General features: G+C 37.8%; 1 protein-coding gene across 5 annotated transcripts in view; it reads right to left on the minus strand.

The window, feature by feature from the left end:
- Positions 1-27,705, minus strand: part of HECTD4 (HECT domain E3 ubiquitin protein ligase 4) — a 166,455-nt gene that overhangs the window by 114,190 nt on the left and 24,560 nt on the right. For all 5 annotated transcript variants that reach the window (XM_043439418.1, XM_043439427.1, XM_043439408.1 and 2 more), the window contains exon 2: positions 1,285-1,802. In XM_043439418.1, coding sequence (XP_043295353.1) covers positions 1,285-1,802 — 518 coding nt within the window. The remainder of the gene's footprint in view (positions 1-1,284; positions 1,803-27,705) is intronic.

A 27,705-nucleotide genomic window follows, 5' to 3' on the forward strand; every position in this document is an offset into this window, starting at 1 on the left:
GGAATTATTCCAAACATCCTAAATCTGTCTAAAGATAGACAGAAAAATTTCCCAAAGTAGGACTTTTGTATTAATAACAAATCTATTTAGGGCTTAAAACTGTCTTCTGCATATCCAAAAATTAATAAATAAATCCAATATAAAGTCTTTACAGGGAAACTTATTCTGGCACCACCCAATAATGTCTGCAGAATTAAGCTCATGTCAGGATTTCCACAATCAACTACAGTCTTCCAGGATCTAACACCAGGCCATGACAGTTTGCTCAGGGCAAGGAAACTGACAATAAATGTTGGTGCCATTTTGCCTTAAAAACAGCTTGAGGTTGAACCATATGAAGGTCAACTTTGAAGCCATAAAAATAGAGGAAGGAGTCTAAGGACTTCGTAATCCTCCAAGAAGTTACCCACATTTGCTTTGCTAACAAAAGGAAGAACTCAATCAAAGAAAAAATTTTGAAGGGAGAGGGACAGATTAGCAACATTAACCTGTCAGACCACGGTCCTAATGGTCCCTAGACAATTAGGTTAGAAGAAAGCAAAGGCAGTGAACCTTTTCTTCACAAATATGTGAGAGGGATCATACAGTTTACTGAGTAGGAGAATGTAAGAAATCCTCTCCTGGAAAAGTAACTCCAAGAATATTTCTTATTGACAGTGTATCAATAACATCAACTTACACGCGAAGGACAGTACACCATTAAATCTTAATATATGTATACATATATACACACACACACACACCCCTACACACAAGATCTTTCAATTAGATTGATGGAGTCAAGCATCAAGCTCCAGAAATATAATTTGTGACCATATCTGTGTGACCAAGTCCAGGTGAGTAATAACCCATTCACTCGCTGACAGACTCCTTACAGACATGTGTCACAAAAAAACTTAAAAGCGCTACACATTTTTTTCACTGTCCTTCTGGAAGAAATACAGATATAACATCCTCCACTAACCACTTGATGTAAAAAACAAATCATTTAAGGGTAAGTAGATAACGGCAAGTGTTAATTCTCCATTTTAAACTGTTTAAGCTGTTATCATGATATAACACAAAGTAAAACCTTGAACTTGGGTTCCAGCTCCAACTCCTGGTGCCAAGTTTTGATGAAAGCATCTTAGGCACTGTCAAGGCTGTGAAATTCAATACTGAAAACAAAGAAGGGCTTCTGAATGTTAAGACTTCCATCAAATACGCTTGCTCTCTCATTCACTCACCCAACCTAAGCAGCAGCCGTCACAAGGTCACCGGGGGGGTACCTTTGATTTTCCTTACCTGGCACATGCCAAAGCCACGAGGGCAGCAGCAGCATTTTCTTTTTGCTTATGTGGGATGTGTCGGCCTGTGTCAGAAGTCTCCTCTAGCCAGGAGCACAGCAAAGTTTCAATTCCATTGAGACAGTCAGCAGGCTCCTTGGTCAGGCTCAAAGGCTGGCAGTCGCGAAGGCAGTTCAATAGCACCTCAGCAGTGATGTTACAGAGAGAGGGGTCTATTCTACTCTGGGACTGAATAAGGGGGAAGACCAGCAGGAGCCCCATCCTCGATGTGAAGGGAGCTTGCTCAGGTTGCTGCAACAAGCCCTGGCGTTTGAGCAAGGCCAAAGTTTCTTCATCACCCGAACTCTCCCTTTCATGCTGTTCTTCCAAGGCCAGCTGGCGCTGGGCATTCCACAGTCCTCGCAAGGCATTCAGGCGGTATTCCAGCAGGCGGGCATACGCGTTGCTCTGATTCCCACAAACAGAGCGCAGACGTTCTGCTAATTCCGTCGGGTTCTTGGTCTCAAATGTTAAAATCTAAGGAAAGAACCAGTAGAGAGGAAGTTGGTATGTATCGCTTCCACCACCACTCTCATCTATGATGAGAGTAAATCTATCCGCTGGTATCTAAAAATGGTCCACATCATAGCAGCCTGGATGGAAGGGGAGTTTGGGGGAGAATGGATACTCATATATATATAGCTGAGTTCCTTTGCTGTCCAGCTGAAACTATCACAACATCGTTAACTGGCAATACCCCAATATAAAATTAAAGTTTAAAATTAAAATTTTAAAGTTAAAAGTTGAAAAAATGGCCCATATCAAAAAATCTTTCGTGACCAAATATGAAAATGTGTGCTATAAAGCCAGGCTGCTGATGGAGATTTTCTTTTCTTGGCATTTCTGCTAATGTTACTATTAAAAGTGAGATTAGAACCTGAATCATGAAAATAGTTAAATATGGAAGCCAAAGTTAATTTGAATAACTTATCTTAGAAAGCTGAGGCATAAATATTTCTTTTTTTTTTTTAATATTTCTTCAATCAATTTATAAATCTGTCTCTAATTTCTACTACCAATTAGATTGTCAATGAAAACAGAACAAGTTTCACCTTCAAAATCTAAAATACCTACTAATAAATGACTGTTTATTATTCTCTCCGTTTGAAGAGCATTCCATTCTTGCTACTGTTAATCCATTATTTCAATTGGTGACATTGTATATAGATATATACAGTTCCCATTGATAGTAGAACCACCACTATTTTCTTTCCAAAAACATACAATTATCAGGAGACCTCCTTGAGATTCTCAGCAGCTGGGGAAATAATAAAACCTCAATCAACTAAGAAACAGATACTAAGATTAAGAATCAAACTGAATTTATGATGCAAAGAGTTTATACACAGAAGTTTGACTAAGTTAAGATGAATAGACTGTTATAACCAACAAATAAAGGCAGGCACTCCTGAAGCAAGCATATTAAAATAGATTATCAGCCACCAGAGGTGTCTGGTTCTCAGTAGACCAGAAAGTCAGAGTGAGAAGAGGCTTGGAACAAAAGCAAAGAAAATTCTGTCAAGTCATTGGCACTGGCATTTTAAAGGGTCATCAGTTCAGTTCAGTTCAGTCGCTCAGTCGTGTCCGACTCTTTGTGACCCCATGAATTGCAGCACGCCAGGCCTCCTTGTCCATCACCAGTTCCCAGAGTTTACTCAAACTCATGCCCATCAAGTCAGTGATGCCATCCAGTCATCTCATCCTCTGTCATCCCCTTCTCCTCCTGCCCCCAAATCCCTCCCAGCATCAGGGTCTTTTCCAATGAGTCAACTCTTTGCATGAAGTGGCCAAAGTATTGGAGTTTCAGCTTCAGCATCAGTCCTTCCAATGAACACCCAGGACTGATCTCCTTTAGGATGGACTGGTTGGATCTCCTTGCAGTCCAAGGACTCTCAAGAGTCTTCTCCAAAACCACAGTTCAAAAGCATCAATTCTTCGGTGCTCAGCTTTCTTCACAGTCCAACTCTTACATCCATACATGACCACTGGAAAAACCACAGCCTTGACCAGACGGACCTTTGTTGGCAAAGTAATGTCTCTGCTTTTTAATATGCTATCTAGGTTGGTCATAACTTTCCTTCCAAGGAGTAAGCGTCTTTTAATTTCATGGCTGCAATCACCATCTGCAGTGATTTTGGAGCCCCAAAAAATAAAGTCTGACACTGTTTCCACTGTCATTCTATTTTGCTCATAAACTGCAAAATCCTTTTCTTAACCTCAAATTTTGCCCTTACATCCTGTAACTGCCTAGCTTAGCTATACACGCAAGCCACTAAACTAAAAAATGTGCAGTTTAAAAAAAATTCTAATTCAGAAAATTAACTACATATGTATCTCATTTAACTGACTTAAAAAAATAGTCAACCCAATTAAAAGCAACCAACTCAAACTTCAGTGCCAGTGTGTCAGATCAGAAATAATATCCAAATGCCATAACATTTCAACCAACAACTTAGCAATAAAAAGAAATGAACAACTGTTCCCCACAACCTCAGTGAATCTCAATGGCATTTAGTTGAGTGAAAGAAATCAATTTCAAAGGTCCCATCTGCATGATCCTATTTATTACTTTCTGGGGGAAAAATGTACAGTGATTAAAAAAACAGATCAATGGTTGCCAGAGGTTGGGGTACACGCAGGGTGTGACAATTTAGGGATAGTACAAGAAGGTTCCTGAAGACAAACTGTTCTATATCTTGGGCAGCACTGGTGGTTACATGAATCTTACACGTCCTAAGTGGTTGCATGAATCAATACAAGTGCTAAGTGGTTCAGTTCAGTTCAGTTCAGTCGCTCAGTCGTGTCCGACTCTTTGCGACCCCATGAATCGCAGCACGCTAGGCCTCCCTGTCCATCACCAACTCCCGGAGTTCACCCAAACACATGTCCATCGAGCTGGTGATGCCATCAAACCATCTCATCCTCTGTTGTCCCCTTCTCCTCCTGCCCCCAATCCCTCCCAGCATCAGGGTCTTTTCAAATGAGTCAGCTGTTCGCATCAGGTGGCCAAAGTATTGGAGTTTCAGCTTCAACATCAGTCCTTCCAATGAACACCCAGGACTGATCTCCTTTAGGATGGACTGGTTGGATCTCCTTGCAGTCCAAGGGACTCTCAAGAGTCTTCTCTAGCAACACAGTTCAAAAGCATCAATTCTTCAGTGCTCAGCTTTCTTTATAGTCCAACTCTCACAACCATACATGACCACTGGAAAAACCATAGCCTTGACTAGACAGACCTTTGTCAGCAAAGTAATGTCTCTGCTTTTTAATATGCTCTCTAGGTTGGTCATGACTTTCCTTCCAAGGAGTAATGCTGGGCTGGAGGAAGCACAAGCTGGAATCAAGATTGCCGGGAAAAATATCAATAATCTCAGATATGCAGATGACACCACCCTTATGGCAGAAAGTGAAGAAGAACTAAAGAGCCTCTTGATGAAAGTGAAAGAGGAGAGTGAAAAAGTTGGCTTAAAGCTCAACATTCAGAAAACTAAGATCATGGCATCCGGTTCCATCACTTCACAGCAAACAGATGTGAAAACAGTGGAAACAGTGGCTGACTTTATTTTTCTGGGCTCCAAAATCACTGCAGATGGTGCTTGCACCAATGAATTTAAAAGACGCTTAATCCTTGGAAGGAAAGTCATGACCAACCTAGACAGCACATTAAAAAGCAGAGACATTACTTTGCCAACAAAGGTCCGTCTAGTTAAGTGATTACATGAATCAATATATGTGCTAAGAGTCATAGAACTGTACCTTCCCCCCAAAAAAATGTCAATTTTACCATACAATAATTTTAAAATAAAAATTTCAAAAGTTCTAACCAGGCAATAGTTGTATTCAACTAGGTATCATTGGGTAAAGCTATATTGCAAATCATATTATTAAAAATAAGAACTAGGGACATTTCTATTTAGATTTTACTAAAGAGTATCAAACAGATAATGATTATAATGTCCTTTACCATCAAGTCATACAAATTTCATCATCCCACCCTTTTGTCTAGATTCAAATACAAATTACACTTTTATTTTTCACAAATGGTAGCAGATAAAATAACTACAAATTCCTTTAGAAAGGATCACATTTCAGAGATGACCATCTACCCTGAAGTAATCATACTTAAGGAAGCTAGATTGCCTTTTTTTTTTTTTAAGATCTCCCCTCAAAAAGTCAGTAACCAGTTTCCACCATTATGGTCAACAATCAAAGATTGAGATACTTTTAATGTGGAAAACCATTGAATTTTAAATTTGGTCATCTCAAGTTATGAAGATCTAAACAAATTTTGTTACATTTTTTAAAAGTTTTTCAATATTGATTTTGTGATTTCTACCTAGTACAACCCTTTGATACACAATACATATGCGCTCCAAATACACTTTTACTTATGCTACACTGAGCAGCTACTTATGTTATATGAAGCAACTCCTGAAAAATTCAATATAGGCTTTTATTGGACACAAGAATCAAGCAACAATTCAGTATCATTCAGTTCAGTCACTCAGTAGCGTCTGACTCTTTTCGACCCAAGGACTGCAGCCCTCCAGGCTTCCTTGTCTATCACCAACTCCCGGAGCTTGCTCAAACTCATGTCCATCAAGTCGGTGATGCCATCCAACCATCTCATCCTCTGTCGTCCCCTTTGCCTCCTAGCCTTCAGTCTTTCCCAGCATCAGGATCTTTTCTAATAAGTCAGTTCTTCACATCAGGTGGCCAAAGTATTGGAGCTTCAGCATCAGTCCTTCCAGTGAATATTCAGGACTGATTTCCTTTAGGATTGACTGATTTGATCTCCTTGCTGTCCAAGGGACTCTCAAGAGTCTTCTCTAGCAACACAGTTCAAAAGCATCAATTCTTCGGTGCTTAGCTTTCTTTACGGTCCAACTCTCACATCCATACATGACTACTGGAAAATATAGCTTTGACTAGACAGGCCTTTGTCAGCAAAGTAATGTCTCTGCTTTTTAATATACTGTCTAGGTTGGTCACAGCTTTCCTTCCAAGGAGGAAACATCTTTTAAATTTCATGGTTGCAGTCATCATCTGCAGTGATTTTGGAGTCCAAGAAAATAAAGTCTGTCACTGTCTCCATTGTTTCCCAATCTGTTTGCCATGAAGTGATGGGATGATCTTAGTTTTTTGAATGTTGAGTTTTAGGCCAGCTTTTTCACTCGCCTCCTTCACTTTCAATTTAGCTCCTTTTTGCTTTCTGCCATAAGGGTGGTGTCATCTGCATATCTGATGTTGATATTTCTCCTTGCAATCTTGCTTCCAGCTTGTGCTTCATCAAGCTGGGCATTTCACATGATGTACTCTGCATTTAAGTTAAATAAGCAGGGTGACAATATACAGCCTTGATGTACTCCTTTCCCAATTTGGAACCAGTTCATTGTTCCATGTACGGTTTTAACTGTTGCTTCTTGACCTGCATACAGATTTCTCAGGAGGCAATTAAGGGCTTCCCTGATAGCTCAGTTGGTAAAGAATCTGCCTGCAGTGCAGGAGACCCCAATTCAATTCCTGCTGGAGAAGGGATCGGCTACCCACTCCAGTATTCTTGGGCTTCCCTTGTGGTTCAGCTGGTAAAGAATCGCCGGCAGTGCGGGAGACCTGGGTTTGATCCCTGGGTTGGGAAGATCCCCTAGAGAAGGGAAAGGCTACCCACTCCAGTATTCTAGCCTGGAGAAGTCCATGGGGCTGCAAAGAGTCAGACACAACAGAGCAACTTTCAATAAGATGGTCTGGTATTCCCATCTCTTTAAGAATTTTCCACAGTTTGCTGTGATCCACACAGTCAAAGGCTTTTTAGCATATTCAATGAAATAGAAATAGATGTTTTTCTGGAATTCTCTTGCTTTTTCTATGATCCAGTGGATGCTGCCAATTTGATTTCTGGTTCCTCTGCCTTTTCTAAAGTAACATTAAACTTAACTATTTACTTTTATTACTAAGTGCTTCTGAAATCTGTTTCTTCATGGTTCATAAAATGATGTATATGGCAGAATCTGAGGTTAACTTCAAATATTAAGATTATCTGAAAAAATGCATACTATACTTCTGCATTTTTCTGATGGTTCTATTTTTTATAAGCACTTTAGTTATATTTTTAGCATTCCACTTGAAAGACAAATATTCTGAAAGGATTTGAGTTATAATTAACCAAATAATACATAATATACACACTTAAGTGACTGTTATGTTTATTGATTTAGCAGTATCTAAAGCACACTATGCTTTCAGAAATCCATTAGATTACTCAGCATTATCCATTTCAATGGCCTCTTATGAAAACTAAGAACTGTCTGATATGCTGCTGTTTTTAAGAATTCTAAAGTTTGAAAGTCATGGCCTAAATCATTTTATAAAGAGAAAGAGATCATACCTTTGGGTTTTAGTGAGTCAGCTATGGAGGATCTATTCTGGTACTTATGAATATTAAATAATTTGTCTCTGATGTTCATATAAAACCACTACTCTTAGTTATGGTTCTTAATTAAGAAGATAAAAGACCAAAATATCATTAGAAAATTAATTTTTTTTAAAAAAAGGAAAAAGGCTATTTAAGGAAAAGGGAAGATCCCTGACACCTTTAATCAGAATACAGGTTTACTAACTGTACTTTGGTGACAACGCTGTAATCACCAAATTATTAAGGGAATGACACTCAAAATATTAACTCAAAGTCTTAATGTAATTTTTTCATCATACATGACATACATGTTTTGAAGCTAAAAAACAATCATTCTGGAATGCTAAGAGAAAGGAGGCAAAATATTCTTTACCATCCATATCTAGCTTTGAACAAGACTCCAGTATTCGACAGAAGAGTTAGAGAGGATTGTATCATTTTAACAAAGTTTTTTTCATTTGGAAAACACAGAACATATACCTACCAGTCATGATGCGAAATGTAAAATGTTAACATGCATTTCAAGTAAATATGGTAGGGATAATAAGCATACAGAGGCTTTTTGGGTAATAGAAAATATTATATATATACATTAGGAAATTAACTAGTCTAATAAATCAGTAGAAAAATCAAGATTAGGGAATGAACTACTGTACTCTCCTAAATGTGAATCTCAATTTCCATCTACTTTGCTGTTCAGAATACTAGAGATGTAATTCTCTAAAAAGGTCAAGATGTAGCTAAAACATATATAATCTCCTACCACTGAAAGAAACTGAAAGCAAACCCATTTCTAAGAAATTATCCGGAAGAAACATTCCAGAAATAAAAACAAACAGAGAGATTTGCACTGCAGTCTTATCACAGTGGAAAAAGTAGAAGCAATCTCAATATTCAGAAGTGTTCAATTAAATTATAACATATCATAATGGAGTATTGTGGAATAAATTTAAAATAATTAAAACTATACAACAATAAAAAGCAGTATAAAAATTGTATATGCCCTATAATAAGGTAAAACATACTTATTCAATTTTGAAATGTCATTAATATTTGAGGTAATATAAACAGGGGGTTTTTTTTCCTCTATTAAAAAAAAAAGAAACTGTGATGACAAGTTAAATAGTTTATATTGAAGAACAGCAGTCATAACTAGAGCTGGTATTTTATAGCAGCAAACATTGTCTTTAATAACTCCTAGTCAAACAAACGATGACACAACTGATATAATCAACATTCGGGGGATGTATCTGACAAAGCACAAGCATAAGGACCACAGGGAGTGTTTTCTTTAAATCAGTTCATTAGTCCCATCTATTGTACTTCAGCAGAAGGTTTTCTCACTGTAGGGCTCATTAGGTGGGAAGACTGTGGTGGGATGGGGGAGACCACCACAGATGCTGCGAACTATCAGTGAACAATAAAACACTTCAATCTCCAAAAAGAAATGAGATTTAAAACTCAGGATCATGGAAGCTCCAAATAAATTATTACACTCCCTAGTATGAATAAATTATTATACTCCCTAGTATGGTTCATTAACTGATTCAATTCATTTTATGAACCTGTCAGCATAAAATGAATTTATACCTGAATTATTCCAAAGCAGATTGAACTGGCCCGACTTGCAACCCCAGGACAAAACTTTTCAGTAGAGTCTATAGAATGCCAAAATTCTCTCAAATGTTAGAGTGAGTTTTTAAACCCTTTTACAGATTTTCCTACAATTTTTTTTACATTATGAAGATGGCAGTCATGGTCAAATTGAATTGCATCTGGCAACTTAAAGATCAGAAAGATTTCATGTGAACCAAGTAAATGAATCAAGAATGAAAGGATGGAACTTTATCTCTAATACAAAAGCCTAAATCAAAAGTGGATCCGTTATCAATTAAATTAGACCCTGAAGCTGCATAACCTTATTCAGTCTTGTATGTATTCAAACTTGCATCAGCATCTATTTTTTAAAATGGTCTTAACTGATAACCACGGCTAAATTTCACACTTTAATTCATGAGTTTTAGCCCTTAGCCTGGTGCCAAAACTAGGAATGGACTCTGCCTTGTTACCAGGCTAATTAGCTTTGGCTCAGTTCTGGGACTCCAGCACGCGGTGATTTCTCCCAAATCCCTGTATAAACTGAGAGCAGTTTTTATTGAGAGCACAACTGTTAGAACTTTGAGGACTCCTAAATATAAGAAATCACTGTTCAAATTCTTTTTGCATAAAAGTTTCATCTTATCCTAATCCCTGTCCAGTTTTCATCTCTGTCATGTTCTATGACCAGGGTTCTATTTTTCCATCTCCCTGCTAATGTGGCCTGAATGTCCTATACCACTAAGTTTAAATCTTACCTATCATTCAGAACTCAGCTCTGCTCCACCATCAACTCTGAAACACACTTTTCTTCCTCTCACTCTCCTTCCAAGAATAACCTTTTATTATTAATTGCTTTATAAGTTTTGTTGCTAAGTCGTGTCCAACTCTTGTGACCCCAGGGACTATAGCCCACCAGGCTCCTCTGTCCATGGGATTACCCAGGCAGGAATACTGGAGTGGGTTGACATTTCCTTCTCCAGGGGAGCTTCCTGACCCAGGGATCAAACCTGAGTCTCCTGCATTGCAGGCAGATTCTTTACCTACTGAGCCATCAGGGAAGTCCCAGATAACCTTTTGGTATTCCCATATTATCTAGGACATACCTCTATCAAAGGGTCAGATACAAACTCTAAGAGAAAATGTGTCTGCTATTTCAACAGAGGTATCAAAGATTTGTTTTTTAATATTTATTTTTATTTATTTATTTGGCTGCAGCTCATTGCAGGCAAGCGAGACCTTTAGCTGAGGCATGGGAACTCAGTTGCGGCATGTGGGATCTAACTTCCTGACCAGGGATGGAACCCTGCATTGTGAGCATGGAGTCTTAACCATTGGGCCACCGGGGAAGTTTCTCAATGAATTTTTTTTTCTCCCTATACCACTTCATATTACTGTGTTTTTACATCTTTAACCTTGTTTTTAATGGAGGATAATCGCTTTCCAACGTCGTGTTGGTTTCTGCTGTACCGCAGTGTGAAGCAGCTGTAACTGCACATATCCCCTCCCTGCTCAGTCTCCCTCCCACCCCCATCCCAGCCTCAACGATTTGGTTTTGATAAATGATGATTTTCAATACATGATGTCCATGAAGGAAATGTAGTGAGTGGTATGTAGAGTGACTCTTCAAAGTTGATCTGAGGCATAGAGTCCAAATCTAAAAATTTCTCCATGTTACAAAATCATTTTTTTTTTACCAAAGTCTTGACAAAACCAATACAAATCATCCTTCTATGCTTAGTAATCAACAGAGTAAAATTCGGAGAAAGATGTAGAAATGAACTCTCAAAATGGTTTCAATGCTATTATAAATTTTATTATTTTTCTATTTAAAGAAAAAAGATAATTATGCAAAGACTAACTTTACTTGTTATTGCTTGAATTACATATTTAATGAAAAGACTATTGTGTGACACATTCACCAAATGCTTAGCATAAATATCTTAGTAAGAAAGTCACTGATGACAATTTAAAAATACAAAAGTATAACAACTTGAAAAAGGAAATTATGCAGCCCCCAAGATGTGTAACACACTCTACTATAATGTTATTTAAATCTGTACCCCTATTTCAACTGTGAACTCTGAAAGAGGGAACCATGTCTTATTCATACTTGTATCAGTGTCTGGCACATAAGTGTTTGATAAATTAATGAATGAGAAGATACATAAATTCCAAGAATAATGCTCTTAGGATGTACAGCTGGTTCCCACTGTTACATCTAAGTAACCTTCCTTCATTTGGACTAATCATATTTCTGCCTCCTGGAGCAATGGAAAACAACTCTTCCTCTTCCATGTAAGAATCTTTTAATTAGATGAAGAAAATATATGTGACAGAGGAAGGAACATGAGGTACGAGTTAGGGTAGCTGCTCTCAACCCTGCCTAAACATTGAGAACTGCCTTGAGAGCTTTCACATAATATTTAATGGGCCCCACCCCAGCCCGATTAACTCAAAATATCTAGGCATTTGTTTTGCTTAACTCCACAGATGAATGAGATATGCAGCCAAGATTACAAACCACCGAGTTAAGGAAACTAAGTTCTAGCTGAGTCTCTGCAAATAATTCTCCACTTAGCCATTTTACTTAAATTCTCTCAGTCTGTGTTTCTATATTTATAGAAATGAGGGGTTTACACTGTTAAGATCAAAGGAAGAGACTGCTCTGAAAAACCTGAAATCTGATGGAACCCTGATCTAGAAGTGAGATCCAGAGATAAAGTTACAGGAAATTTACAGGACGAAAAAAACATGTTAAACTATACCAGGCAGGTTCAATAAGCATAAACTCAGCAGTGGCCACAGGACTGGAAAAGGTCAGTTTTCATTCCAATCCCAGAGAAGGGCAATGCCAAAGAATGTTTAAACTACCATACTATTGTGCTCATTTCACATGTAGTAAGGTTATGCTCAAAAATCCTTCAAGTTAGGCTTCAGCAGTATGTGAACCGAGAACTCCAATATAGAAGCTGGGTTTAGAAAAGGCAGAAGAACCAGAGATCAAATTGCCAACATTCCTCAGATCATAGAGAAAGCAAGGGAATTCCAGAAAAACATCTACTTCATTGACTATGCTAAAGCCTTTGACTGTGTGGATCACAATAAACTGTGGGAAATTCTTCAAGAGATGGGAATAGCAGACCACCTTACCTGTCTCCTGAGAAGCCTGTATGCAGGACAAGAAGCAACAGTTAGAAGCAGACATGGAACAACACACTGGTTCCTGATTGGGAAAAGAGTACAGCGAGGCTGTGCATCGTCACCTTGCTCACTTAACTTCTATGCAGAGTACTTAACAAGAAATGCCAGGCTGGAGGAATCACAAGCTGGAACCAAGACTGCCAGCAGAAATATCAACAACCTTCGATACGCAGATGATACCACTCTAATGGCAGAAAGTGAAGAGGATCTAAAGAGACTCTCGAGGATGAAAGAGGAGAGTGAAAAGGCTGGCTTAAAACTTAACATTAAAAAACTAAGACCATGGCATCTGGCCCCATCACATCATGGCAAACAGATGGGGGAAAAGTGGAAGGAGTGACAGACTTTATTTTCTTGGGCTCCAAAATCACTGTGGATGGTGACTGCAGCCATGAAATTAAAACATGCTTGCTCCTTGGAAGGAAAGCTATGACAAACTCAGCATACTAAAAAGCAGACATAGCACTTTGCCAACAAAGGTCCACATAGTCAAAGCTATAGTTTTTCCAGTAGTCATGTACGGTTGTGAGCTGGACCATAAAGAAGGCTGACCACCAAAGAATTGATGCTTTCAAATTGTGGTGCTGGAGAAGACTCTTGGACACAGCAAGGAGATCAAACCAGTCAATTCTAAAGGAAATCAACCTTGAATATTCATTAGAAGGACAGATTTTGAAGTGGAAGCTCCAAAACTTTGGCCACCTGTGAAGAGCCAACTCATTGGAAAAGACTCTGATGCTGGGAAAGATTGAAAGCAAAAGGAGAAAGGGGTGGCAGAGGATGAGATGGTTAGATGGCATCACCAACTTAATGGACATGAATCTGAGCAAACTCCAGGAGACAGTGAAGGACAAGGAAGCCTGGCGTGCTGCAGCCCATGGGGTTGAAAAGAGTCAGACACAACTTAGCGACTCAACAAAAATACCAAAGGACACTCAACAGCACAAAGAACCAACTTTCTTCAAATAAACTGTAAGACAAAGGAAGGAAAAAAAAAAAAGAGAAGTAACATGTAGTTTAAAAACATCAACCTGGGACTTCCCTTGTGGTCTAGTGGGTAAGACTCTATGTTCCCAATACAGGGGGCCCAGGTTTGATCCCTGGTTGGGGAACTAGATCCCACAGGCATGCTGCAACTATGAGTCCACATGTGCAACTAAGACCCGGCACAGTCAAAGTAAAATAAATATTTTTTAAAAAATCAACCAATGTCATTGTGTGTCCTATTCATATCCTGATTCAAACAACCAATCTTTTTAAAAATATTAGCACAATCATAAGACAACTGGAAATGCAAATGCTGTCTATATATTTAATTATATTTTAAAAAGTTAAAGATATGAAAGATTATGATTATGTTTTTAAGGATTCCTCACCTCTTTAGATACATACTGAAATACATATGGATAAAGTGATGGGATGTCATGAATTTACTTTAAAATAATATGGGAATAATATGAGAAAGAGAGAAAACAGGTGGCTGTATAGCTGAAAGAAGATTGGCTACATGTTGAAAATTGGTAAAGTTGGTGATAGGTACCTAAGGGTTTGTTATGCAACTCCGTCTACTTTAACGTTTGGGGATAATTGCCCAAATTTTTTTTATAAGGAAAGGGTTTTGGAAAAAAAGAAAGCTTGTCAAAACCAAAAGCTGAAGAGGTTATAAGAGCCCCACCATTGGGCACAACCAAGAAGAAGCTAGATTTTATTCCAGTTCTTATAAATGGCAAGTAAGAATTTCCTCTCCTGATGCTAGGATTCCATTATATCAACTTGCCACTTAATTTTGCTAATAGAAACTTTTTCTTGGGACTCTCAAAACTGTTACAAACAACTATGATTCATCCAGTTTCCTAGGTAAATAAAAAATTCCTGGTTAAATGTGTACCCTTACGGTTTTTCCAGTGGTCATGTATGGATGTGAGAGTTGGACTATAAAGAAAGCTGAGGGCCGAAGAATTGATGCTTTTGAACTGTGGTGTTGGAGAAGACTCTTTAGAGTCCCTTGGACTGCAAGGAGATCCAACCAGTCCATCCTAAAGGAGATCAGTCCTGGGTGTTCATTGGAAGGACTGATGCTGAAGCTGAAACTCCAATACTTTGGCCACCTCATGCGAAGAGTTGACTCATTGGAAAAGACCCTGATGCTGGGAGGGATTGGGGGCAGGAGGAGAAGGTGACGACAGAGGATGAGATGGCTGGATGGCATCACCGACTCTATGGACATGAGTTTGAGTAAACTCCGGGAACTGGTGATGGATAGGAAGGCCTGGCGTGCTGCGACTCATGGGGTTGCAAAGAGTCGGACACGACTGAGCGACTGAACTGAACTGAAGGAACACAAAAGAAACAAATTAATCAAATGAGGATATATGTTTTAAAATTATTTTTTAAAGTGCCAAAAGCAATTCATCCATAAAGTATTTACAATTACTGTTAGTATGGGCAATATGTGTATCATCAAACAATATAATTCATGAGACAAAGGAATGGTAACATTTTCTGAGACTGATGACTAAACATCTGTTCGATCAAAATACATACAAAAATACACTACTTTATTGAGCAGATAGTTTATAATTACTGCCCACCTCCCATCCTCCACAAAATACTATTTTACCAATTTATGTTTAGCCAAAAAGATTTAACATGGGATAGAGTAAAAACAGAAACAAACCAAACAGAAACTAAAGGGCATGCCAACTCATAATGAATACCAAAGACTCAGTAGATATTTTTTTAAAGTTAAGTCCAAACAGCTTATATTTTAAAATATTTATTCATTTGGCTGTGCCAGGTCTTAGCAGTGGCACATGGGATCTTTAATTATCGTTTAGTTATGGTGTACAGGACCTAGTTCCCTGATGAGGGATCAAACCGGGGGCCCCCTGCATTGGGAACGTGGAGTTTAAGCCACTGAACCAGAATGGAAGTCCCCCATCACTGGATTATTTTCAAGACAAAGAAGAATATGTAGAGAACATACTAATTTCAGTAGTTAGGAGATAAGGCAAGAGAAATAATAGGTATAATACAGTATCTATAGCATATTTATCAATTTAACCAAACCCCTTATCTTCATTATTATAGTAGCCAATATCAACATTTTCACCATAAATTATTAGCATATTCAGTTTTTTGCTTGTTTTTGCATTCTAGACTAAATTTTTCAAAATTTACACCAAATTTAATAGACTTGCTTAGAAAAATCTCTTATTGGTAAAAGGCAAAAATACCTAAGTGCTGAGAAGAATGTCAAACAATAGGAATTCTGAGACACTTCTGGTGGAAACAGAAATTGGTACAAACACCTTAGAAAACAATTGGCATTGTCCAGTTAAAATGAAAATGCATTGTTTTAGTTCACAGCAGCTGCTATAACAAATCATCATACTTAGTGGCTTAAAACAACAGATATTTATTTTCTTACAGTTCTGGAGGCCAGAAGTCCAAAATTAGTATCAGTGGGCCAAATTCAAGGCGTTGGCAGAGCCGAACTCCATCCAGAGGCTCGAGGAAACAGCCTCTCTTGGCTCCTCCACCTCTGGGTGGCTGCTGGTGCCCTCAGCTGTGGCTACATCACTTCAGTTTCTGCCTCTGTGATTACATGGCCTTCTCCGCTTGTACTCCAAGGAATCTCCATCAGCCTTTCCTTTATTAAGGACACCTGTGATTGTATTCAGGGCCCTCCTGATAATCTAGGATAATCTTCCCAGCTCAAGATCCTTAACTTAATCATATCTGCAAAGATCCTCTTTCCACATAAGATAACATTTACAGGTTCCAGGCATTAAGACCTGATATCTTTGGGAGCCATCCTTCAGCCTGCTCCATAGATATAGCCTAGAATACAGCCATCCAATCCTAGGTAATTCCCTGCAGAAACTCTTGCACATGAACACCAGATGACAAGTACAAGAAGAGTCACAGAAATGTTGTTTACAGTCACAACAAAAGTGGAAACCACTCAAACATTCATCAACAAAATGGATACACTGTGATGTATTCATATAATTACACATCAGTGAAAATAAAAGTACAGCTACACACATAGACATGGAAGAATCCCAGAACACATGGGGGACAGAAAAAAGAGCAAGTCACAGAAAACATAATATGGCATACTACATTTATATAATCAGGTCTTAAAACACACAAAACTGAGCTCTGTAATGTTTAGAGTTGTGTGCATAATATGAGAAAACAATAAAGAAATGCAAACACAAAATTCAGGACAGTGCTTCCTATGTGGGAGAGAGGGAGGGCTGGATGGTACAGCATTGCAGGCGTCTTTAAAGGTATTGGTCAGGACCCACTTCTTAATTGGGTGGTGAAAAAACAGAATACATATTTTAAAAAATTATCTTATTTATAGATTCAAAGTTATACCTATGTATACCTCACATATATATTATTGGAATTCATAATAAATTTAATAATAAAAAATCAAATTCCCACTGATTATTCTAGCTCTGAAAAGCAGATGAAGATCATTATCCCCACTGCCGATAAGCACTTAGTGACACTGCAGAGACACTGTCACTGTATATGAGAGTATTTCCAGTATAAGGTGTGAAGAGCCCAAGCAATTCACATTTATAGGAAGAGAGTGAGCTGGTGGCGCAAGCTAAATGTTGGGTGATGCTGCAGTTGGCTTTGCCTCCTGGAGGAGCTGCTGATTGTCCAGGGAGACTAACGCCTAGAGCAGAGACTCTCTGTGCCTCCCAGGGGATGTTTGGCAATGCCTAGGAATATTTTTGGTTGTCATAAGTACAGAAACTGACATCTACTGAGTAGAGGCCAGGGACGCTGCTAAACATCATATAAGGTACAGAGAAGCCCCCACAATAGAGAGTTATCTGGCTGAGGTTGAAAAACTCTGCCTATAGTAAACACTTTATTGAATGTATACAATAAGCCTAACTAACTACTGCCACCTGACATTAAGTATGACCAACAACTTCCCATTAGGGACACAGTCTGGTTTGCAAAATTTGTCAATCCTGAGTTGTGCATGCATAGGAGGGATTCTAATATGTTCAATTAAAATGTAAGTTCTATAGATACTGTTACCAGAGGGATTCTGATAGATTGTAAACTTCTTGAGGGTGCACACTTAGATTCGTTCCTCTTTTTATCCTCTGCACTTAAATCTCAGCATGTTTTGATGGCTTCCCCTGAAATAGAGCACTGAGCAAAGCACTTGGCAGGTAGCAAGCACACAATACCATTGCGTGTGTGCTCAGTCGCACATACGCCAAAAAACATATGCCATTCCCTTCTCCAGGGGAATCTTACCCACCCAGGAATCGAACCTGTGTGTCCTGCATTGCAGGCAGATTCTTTACTGCTGAGCCTTCAGGGAAGCCCCTTCAATAACATTAGTTAATATTAACTGGAAAAAAAATGTTTTTCTCTGTCAATATGGACTACAACTTGGTCTATTCTGTTCCTTAATGTATCCTAAGCACCAGAGAACCTGGCAGGTAACAGGTGCTCAATAAATATTTACTGAGGAGCAAATGACTAAAGATGCTACCCAAGAGTGCACATAAGTGCCCCTCAAACAAAACATGCAGAAGGAAATGGCAACCCACTCCAGTATTCTTGCCTGGGGAATCCCAGGGACAGAGGATCCTGGTGGGCTGCCATCTATGGGGTTGCACAGACTGAAGCGACTTAGCAGCAGCAGCGGCAGACAAAACAAAACACAGAGAGCTGCAGACACAATAAGGCACCACGTGCAAATGCACTCCAGGTCAGTAATTTTTTAAAAATTTATTCATTTGGCTGTACCAGCTCTTAGTTGCAGCCCACAGAGTCTTTAGTTGTGGCATGTGGGATTTAGTTCCCCGACCAGGGATCAATCCCAGGCCCTCAGATTGGGAGTTCAGAGTCCCAGCCACAGAGAAGTCCCTAGGCTTCTAATGAGACTCCTGACCTCATCCTCCTCTAGGCAACATGAACAAAGAAGCCGAAATCAGTCATCTATACTTTGATTATAAGATCAGAGATGTTAATTTCTAGACCTGTAGCCTGTAATTGTTTGGCTGGGTTGGGTAAAAACATGAACAGGCACCCAGCAACTATTCAAAAATGACCGATGGCCATGGCTAACCACTACGTACCTCTAAGAAAATGAGAAATATTGCCTCTTCTATGCCATTGAATCTTGCCCTTCTCATCAATTCCTGCTCACAGCTGTGCCTGACTAATTAGAACTGCCTGGAAACCTTGTCTATCACTTTACTGGTTATTTCTTCTACTAACTCAAAAGACCCCACTTTAGAATTCAAATCCATCTGTCTCCCTCGGTCTGCAAAGAACAAATGTTCAGAAAAACTAACCAACTAGCTAAAATTAAATGTACCTTTTGTAGCTAAGACTTAATATGTTGTTGGGGGCAGGAAGCAAGCAGTACACAAATAAACCTACAGATAAAAAGAAGGTAACACAAATCTTAACTATATTACTTATTCAACTCCTATCTTAGCAAAACAGGGATAAATCCAGAAACTCATGGGTAAAAAAGGTTTGTTTAAAGGCAACTTTCTGGAGAAATGAATACTTGTCAAACGCTGCTCTTCCAAAGTAACTACATAGGGCTAGCAACCCCTAAGTTTTGCTCGTCCATTTTCCTCTCATCTGAACATTCGAAAACCTAAATAGGCTCAAAATTTATAGCTTTACTCTTGAGATCTGAAAAACAGATGATTCATTGCTGAGCTACTGGGTCCTGTCCCATGACTAGAAAAAAAAAATCCACTTTTTATGGCCTTTATCTGGAACCTATAACTTCAAATTTCTAAGAGTTTTATAAATTATGACAGCAAAATACATAAAATTCCCCCTTTTGACACAGATTTTACTTCACTTCTGAGTTATTGAGCCCTTCCCTAGGTACGATAAAGGAGGAACACTTGAAAAAGACCTATTGCATTACGGATTTTAACTGTGAGACTGTAGATCAATTTTTGCTGCCCAAACCACATATACCAAATTATACCATGTTATATCTATGTCCATAAACATCACAAAATGTCTAAAGTCCAGTTTCTCTTTGCAGTACAATTTTTTACCAAAGAAATCCTCTCTCTAGTAAGTAATGCAACAGACAAAAAAATGAAACATTAAAAATTTTACATTTTGGAAATTTATTTGAAAAACACTACAATTTACCACATCAATGTATATTTAACTTACAACACTCTGTACCCAGGAGTTACAACTCCTTTTTCTTCAAAATCATATAACTGCAATTTTAGAATTTCACTAAAACTCTTAAAACTACAGACAAAATCACTTCCAAAGACATGTCATTTTTTTTCATTGCACAGAAAATATGCTGCAACAAATTTAACAGAAAATAAATTTCCACCAACTAGGTTAAAATTATTTTTGTTACATAGATTTATTGTAAAGGGGTTCAACTAGCATGAGCATATAGGTAGTCAGTGATAGTGATATTCTCTCAAAACTATACTTCAAATTTTTTGATACTATTGCTACTTTGACAAATACTACTGAATTCCATTTATAAATAAATAAACCCACATTCTTCAAATTCAATCAACAAACTTTATTTCTGATGTGGCTTCTCATGTACAAAGTACTGATAAGCACTGCGAGGATTCAGAAACATTTGGAGGTATAAAGACATTAAACATTGTATTGGAGAAAAATTGGAATTAATCTGAAATGTCTATCAGCAAGAGAAGGGCTAAATAATCTCTGAGGAAGTTTAAAAGAATGAGGCTGAGCAAGTCATATAAACAAATAAATAAGCAATTTGTATACATATATAATTATATATAATTCATATATATGAATTATGTAAAATAGTTACATATAATCCATATAGTCGTATATACACAGTTCATATATAACTATATATGTCATAATATAGTTCATATTCATATATATAATTCATATACACACATGAATCAAGCTCTAAGATACACCAAGTATAAAAAATACAAGTTGCAAAAACATGCATATAACAACACTGATGCTAAGAAAAAAAGGACAATATTACATATCTTCTATAGGCAGCATCAACAGGCTCTGTGAGCAAACAAGCCAAGAGCTGAGACAAACATACTTGGAAGAGACCAATTATGGTGAGGGACAATGGAATGGGATTTGAATAGGGCAGAGTGTGAACCCTCAGTATCTCTCCAAAGAATTCCTCAAGCAAGCTTGTAGATCACTTAAATTTTTGTAATAATTGATTTCCATTTACTTAGAACTGTTACTCTTGGGAAAACTCAAAATTTTAACTCCAAAGCATTTCCAACTCTTAATGGTTTCAAGGAGAAAAATCAACCACCACAGAAGTATCCTACAATGTCCTGTTTTAGTGAGACAACTAAAGCTGTAAACCAAAAACTGCAGGGGTGTTACAATTGGCTCAGTGATTTCCGGAACAACTTGGATGAGTGTTCGGCATAAAGAACACGGCCTGGTAAACAGCCACACTGTGAGAAACCAAACAAAGCAGCAATGTCTCTGTTCAAAACGCCAATTCCAAAACCAGCTTCACTCAGAGCTCATAAAAGGCTCAACAAAGCAGACGCACAAGGGTACTAACAAAAAGGTAAGGGGACTGCACACACAAATGGCTGGAGGTCTGTGGACTACCTTGAGTTTTCTTACTGCATACAAAATGTTTGGATTAAGAAAAAAATCATGATCAAACAATACAAAAACAATAAACAGGGCTCTAAACCCTATCTGTAAGAACAACCAAAAACTAACCAACCAGAATAAAGTAAGAAACACAAAGGTAAACAGCAACATAAGCAATTTGAGAACAATAAAGTATTTTACAACAGAAAATTACTAGTTATATATTAATCACATTATAACATCTGCCTACAAATACTGGAAGTAAATTCATGAAATTATGGAGTACAAGTAATTTATATTCCTTTTGGTTTTTCAAATTTTTTTCCAGAGAACATTCATTACTTTTATAAGAATTACTTTATTTTTTAAGATTTCTTCATTTTTAAAAATTGAAGTATAGTGGATTTACAATGTTGTGTTATTTTCTGCTGCACAGTAAAATGATTCAGTTATTGTGTGTGTGTGTGTGTATATACACACATTATTTTTCTCTATTCTTTCCCATTATGGCTTATCATAGGATACTGAATACAGTTCCCTGTAAGAAGCTATTTTAGAAAGAGTACAAAGCAAATGTCTTTCCAAAACGCACTAGAAAACTGTAGTTCAGGAGCTCACAGAATGGAACTGTTTAGTAGTGAGGGAACAACATTTACAAAATTTACCAAATGTTTATGTGCCAGAAGCTGTGCCAAGAAGGTTCCATTCACTGTGGTTCTTAATCTGGAAAATCATAGCATGAGGCGGGTAAGAAATAGTGCTGCTAAGTAGTGCAACAGCCCCACTAGATAAAATGACTGGTTTGGGAGGGAGGGATAAATTGGAAATTTGGAATTAACAAATGCATGTTACTATATTTAAAATAGATAAACAACAAGGACCTACTGTACAGCACAGGAACTATACTCAATATCTTGTAATAACCTATATAAGATTCTAATGGAAAAGAGTCTGAAAAAGAGTATATATATATAAAATATATAACTGAATTCACTTTGCTATACACCTGCAATAGTGTAAATCAACCAATAGGAAATGGCTGGTTTACCAGGTTAAACCAATGACCAAAATCACTTCACTAGTAAATGGTGAACTTGGATTAAAAGGTAGTCTGTAAACTCAAGTCCAATTCTGAACCACACCACCAGTATTTCCACACATGTTCAGAATAATCTTGAACACTAGTTTAAAAAAACATGCTCCCCTACACCTTCTAACATGGACCTGGAAATTCCTGTATTTAACAGGTATCCCAGTAATTCTTACAAGCTGTAACTTGGAAGATCTGTCCATCCTCTGCTATCACCCAAACTTTTTGTTTAGGATGAAGCTTATTGCCACATACAAATTGGCCCTCGTTGGTATGAACTGTTTAAATGCCAGATACTACATTCTGCAAAACACAAAAGAAAACCAGGACAACCTATTGGTTGAATTTGGATTTCCAAAGAGAGAAAAAGACTATATAACACAAAGCAGGAGATAAAGCTTTTGTATGGAGGCTGTCATAGATCCTGAATTTCTACAACCTCCACAATTGCTCTGATGAGAGTCACTGTCAGCTTGTTTTCCTGAACCACAAACTGGGGAAATCATGGTTGAGGAAAGGAGGAAGGAGCAGGAGAAAGAGTTCAGTGACCTCTGTACTCTGTTACTCTCATTTTGAAAATAGGGGAAAAGAGGGGGGAGGTGGGGTGGAAAAAAGAAAAAAAAAAAAAAAGAAAATAGGGGAAAATAAGATATGGAATGTCACATTCCTAAATAAGAGATTTCCCAGTAGAAACAGGTTATCAATTCTTGAATTAGTATTTCATCTATACATATATGGGGCTTCCCTGGTGGTTCAGACAGTAAAGAATCCACCTGCAATGCAGGAGACCTGGGTTCGATCCTTGGGTCGGGAAAATCCCCTGGAGAATGGCAACCCACTCCAGTATTCTTGCCTGGAGAATTACATGGAAAGAGGAGCCTGGTGGGCTAGTCCATGGGGTCACAAAATAGTCAGACAAGACTGAGCAACTAACACTTTCATTTTTCACTTTCACGTACATATATACAGGCAATGGTGAGGTCCACCACAAACTGGAAAATGGGAGTTCCTTCTAAAGGCATTCAAATATTTCGTAAAACTCTGAATGCCAAACAAAGCCTATGGATTGAATCTGACCTTCAGACTATAGTTTGCAATCCTTGTGGGCCCAAATTTCTTACCTCCAGTGTCTTTTTCCATAAATATGTATCATTCATTATACTGTGTGTGTGTGTGTGTGTGTGTGTATTCATGAGAGGACAAATGTTGCATTTAAATACTTTGTTTGTCAATCATACTTCAATAAGCTGAAAAAAACCTCTGATGATAAATGACTTGGCATCTGTCAAGTAGGCTCTTTAAAAAGTGAAACTCAGGATTGGTAATACTAAGTCAGCTAAAATAAGGAATTTACTTGCACTTCACTTTCTGACCACTAATCATCAATATGCATATTGTTATAAGGAATAATATCAGACCTAGTGGACTGAACTTGGAGCTATGATTTACCACCTTCCTTCTATTCCAACAGAGCCGAAAGACGTATCATACTCCTCAGTCACCCTGATTTCCTAACACAGTGATGCTTGGGGCAGAAGGAGAGGGGGCCCCATGGCAGGTGTTAAGAATTGCTGATTTAGAACATAAGGACAGTATGTTGGCCCAAGCTGTGCTTGTGTTCATGCCAATTGCTTGCCATATGAACTATAAACACATTCCATTTACATGGATGACGTGTAATAGGACAATACACAGAATTCCCTGCTTGAGCTTTTTCAGGCTGTCACGTCCTTGGCTCTGCCAAGTCCTTGCCCCCAGGCTTGAGTAGAGATAGCTCACGTCTTAGTTTGGACAAAACATAGAGAGACAAGGGCGGAACACCGTGAACGTAAAGGTTGAATGTTTTCAAAGACCAAACTTTGACATTAAGAAATAAAGTAATATATATAATTATGACTGATTTGTATTGCTGTATGGCAGAAATCAACACAAACTTGTAAAGGAATTTCCCTCCAATTAAAAAATAAATTAAAAGAAGAAAGAAATAGAAATAAAAAGGTAAATGAAAAAAATTAAAAGGGAAAAGAAATAAAGTAGATTAACACTTTAAATAAACTGCTCTACAAGAGGATGCATTGAGAGGACTATATATTTTATCTGGGTGACCCTAGCCTCTTTCTATTTTTGTAAAAAACCTCTAAAATAAGATGTAAGGAACTGACCAATTTTAGGGTTGAGAGAAATAAACCTCATCAAGAAGATTCTAGAATGTCTTTGAAATAGGCTTTATGATGCTCCTGCTTGTTTTATCAATCAGAACTATGGATCAAAAACCTAAAATTTACATTCACTACAATGTTAGATAGAGCATGATCCTATTTTTCAAATGTGCATGTATGCTTTATGTATGTGTGTATATATTCTGTGTATATATGGTGGGGGGAGGGAGAGGAGGAACAGGTTCAAAATCCTTAGAGTGGAGAAATTATGGTTGACTTCTATTGTCTTTTTTTATTTTCCAAGTTGTGTACAATAAGCAAAAATTGCCTTTGAATTGGAGACATGGGTGGATATGATATCATGGGAAGAACACTTAAAATACAACATCAGGTAAATAAATAAAGCAGGTTACAAAACAAAAAATGTTTTTACTAACTTGAAAAAAATTATACACAGAGATGCCTAGAATGAAATACCCCAAAATCAACATTTAAAAACTTCTTGCATGATATTTCCATGTCAAATCATTCTCCAGTGAAGACTCTAATTGGTAAAGATAAGCTGTGCTTCTTGGGGAAGAAGTCAGGTAAAACATCTAGTTTTGCTTCTCCCTCCTTGAATGAATCTCAACTTCCCCATGCTGAGAACAGATGGCAGAAGAAATTGGCGCAGCACTCAGCTGTGGCAGCACCAATGTGGTGGTCAGCAGGAAACACATTATTCTTAATTTTAACCTCTTCCTAGAAACAGTGCCTGGAATGTTATGGAGTAAAACTGGATGAGCCAGTGTAGGAGGATTTTATTTTTGGCAAGGTCTGAGTGCAAAGGAAAAAAAAAAGAACTGACTAAAGAAACCTACTTAATTCTAGAAAAGCAATAATGTTGAGAATACATCAAATAATATTATATCCCTGAAAATTTTTCTATTGGGGGGGCTGGTAATAAATATACAGCATTTTTTATTTTGGTATCAAATGTCTTTTTAGATTTACACCCCAAAATAAACATGCCGTTCTCACAACATGCTGAAAGGAGGAGGTAATGATCATTTCTGAGGAAACAGTATGTGCTATCAGAAAAAAATTATTTTGTGTAACTTTTCTTGTTTTGATTTCATTGATTTAAGAAGCAATACTGTCATATCCTCCTAACCTCCTAAGTAGTCGAATGCAAATTCCAGGCTTTGCTTCTTAGAGGTTTAAAGTGTCTATTTTGTTTTTCTTTATTAAGGATATAAAGCCAATGAAGAGTCCCCCCCCCCCAACTTCTCGGTATATTTTTATCTAATAAAATTTTATGCTTTACTGTTCTTCGATGAATTCATTTTTCAAAAGAATCCCTCAAGTGTCCCTCAAGTAAGTGAATTTCACTATAAGAAAATAATCCAATTTTAAAAGCTTAACACTGTCAGCAAGACACACCCCTCAGTTTTCACCATCCACGTGCAATCAGCTCTGATTTATGATGCCAAAGCTCTGGCCGCACATCATACCACCCTTTGCTCTCCTGGTTATTAAGACCTTTCAGTGAGAGGGCTGGGTCAGCTCTTTGGGCTAACACGACTAGCCCAGTCAGTTGGAACCAAATACTAAATTGTGATTCAATCTACATTAAGGGCCTTTTAGTATCCCTAAGAAAGAGCTTCATCCTGTGTCAGAAATCCAACGGAGTGTGAATGGCAGCATAAACCATCGACTTCGTTTTTTAGCCATCTCATTTCCCATTATAGCCATCAGTTCAGTTTGGGGATTATTTTCTATACTTTGGGGTTATTTTCCATACCTTGCAGATCTGAATGATCTGAACCCAGCTTTCTGTGTAGATGCATCAAGTAACTGGCCCTTGCCCAGCCTATCTGCCTCACTTCATTATTGTTTACAAAGAATTCAAATCTCTTTGTTTCCAAAGTAAATCAAGCTTCCTATGAGGACAGAGGTCCCCAGTGCAGGGAGGGACCAGAAGCCATCATCAACAAGGACACACTATCGCCTCTCACCAAATAGACCAGGGTGGAGCTCATTTATAGTGTCTGTCAGGACACAGATAAGGACATAGAGCTGGCCCTCCTCCTGCTCTCTCAGAGTACGGCTCACAGCACCATGGAGGTCTCCTCTAGGTAACCAACTTATAGAATCTTGTAATAGTTAAAAACAAACAAACAAACAGGTGGGAGGTTTAAGAAAGATGACAATTTAAGCAGGTACCCCAAAAAAAGACAACTCTGGAGAATTCTAGATTTATCAGCTACCCATAGGGACGAATGGAGAGAAACAAATGAACCTCATGCTTTAATGAATAGACATTTCTAGAGAAAAGGGTAAAAATCAAAGTTTTTAATTTAGCATGTTTAGTTGGTTTTTTCCCCTGTTAAAGCTACAGATAAATCATGAGAGATCATAAGAGAATATTTTTACCTATTTGTATGCTACCCTGACTTAAATTGGGCCAATGCACTGGATTTCATTACCAAGGCCATAGTGTGTGCTGACTTGGTAACACAGCTTAACAGAGAAAACACACTTAGTGTGTTAAGAGGCAAAAAGTCTAACCCAAGTTATGACAGTCACTAATCTTTCTGTTCCTCAGGTTCCTAGTCTTTAAGACAAAGATAGAATGAGTCCTATCTAGCTCAGAAATGTGACTAAACCTGTTTTAATATGCCCATTCTCTCTCATATATTGGTGCTTTCGTTCAATTTAACAAATATTCAGCAAACACACCACACTGTGGATAATAGGTAGGCTGAGCGGCTCTCATTCACAAATGTACATGCAGTTATAGGGAAATTGGGAAATTTCTGATTAAAGGTTTTTGCTTTTGTTTTACAGAATGCCTGGCTCTTAAAATACATCAGGAAATTTAAAATATGTCATGGTTTCCACATGACTTAGAAACAATAAAATCATCAATAAACATAAGGCATCTGTTCAGTTTTGGCTACTTGAGGTCCCTTAAAAATAAAAACATGGAAAAAAGAAAGAAAAACCCAAAATAAGATCACTAGGTACAACCCTTGCTAGCCTAAGATTAGGAGGCCAGCAAACCAATGGAAAAGCCTAAGAATAAATCAGAAACATCCAACGGAAACCTATGTTAGATGAATATTAGATTATATAAAAAAGGGAAAGCTTGTAAATAAGTTTTTGAGGGTAGAGTTTACTTTGTGAAGTTGATGAGGATGTCATTTTGGGGATTATTTCTGATGGTATAGAAATACATAGTTTCTATATACACAGAAACTATATCTTATGACAAGGCTATATCCAAGCTGGTCTTTCACTTCTTGACTT

Source organism: Cervus canadensis, chromosome 1, assembly GCF_019320065.1.
Source record: "Cervus canadensis isolate Bull #8, Minnesota chromosome 1, ASM1932006v1, whole genome shotgun sequence".
Lineage (NCBI taxonomy): Eukaryota > Metazoa > Chordata > Mammalia > Artiodactyla > Cervidae > Cervus > Cervus canadensis.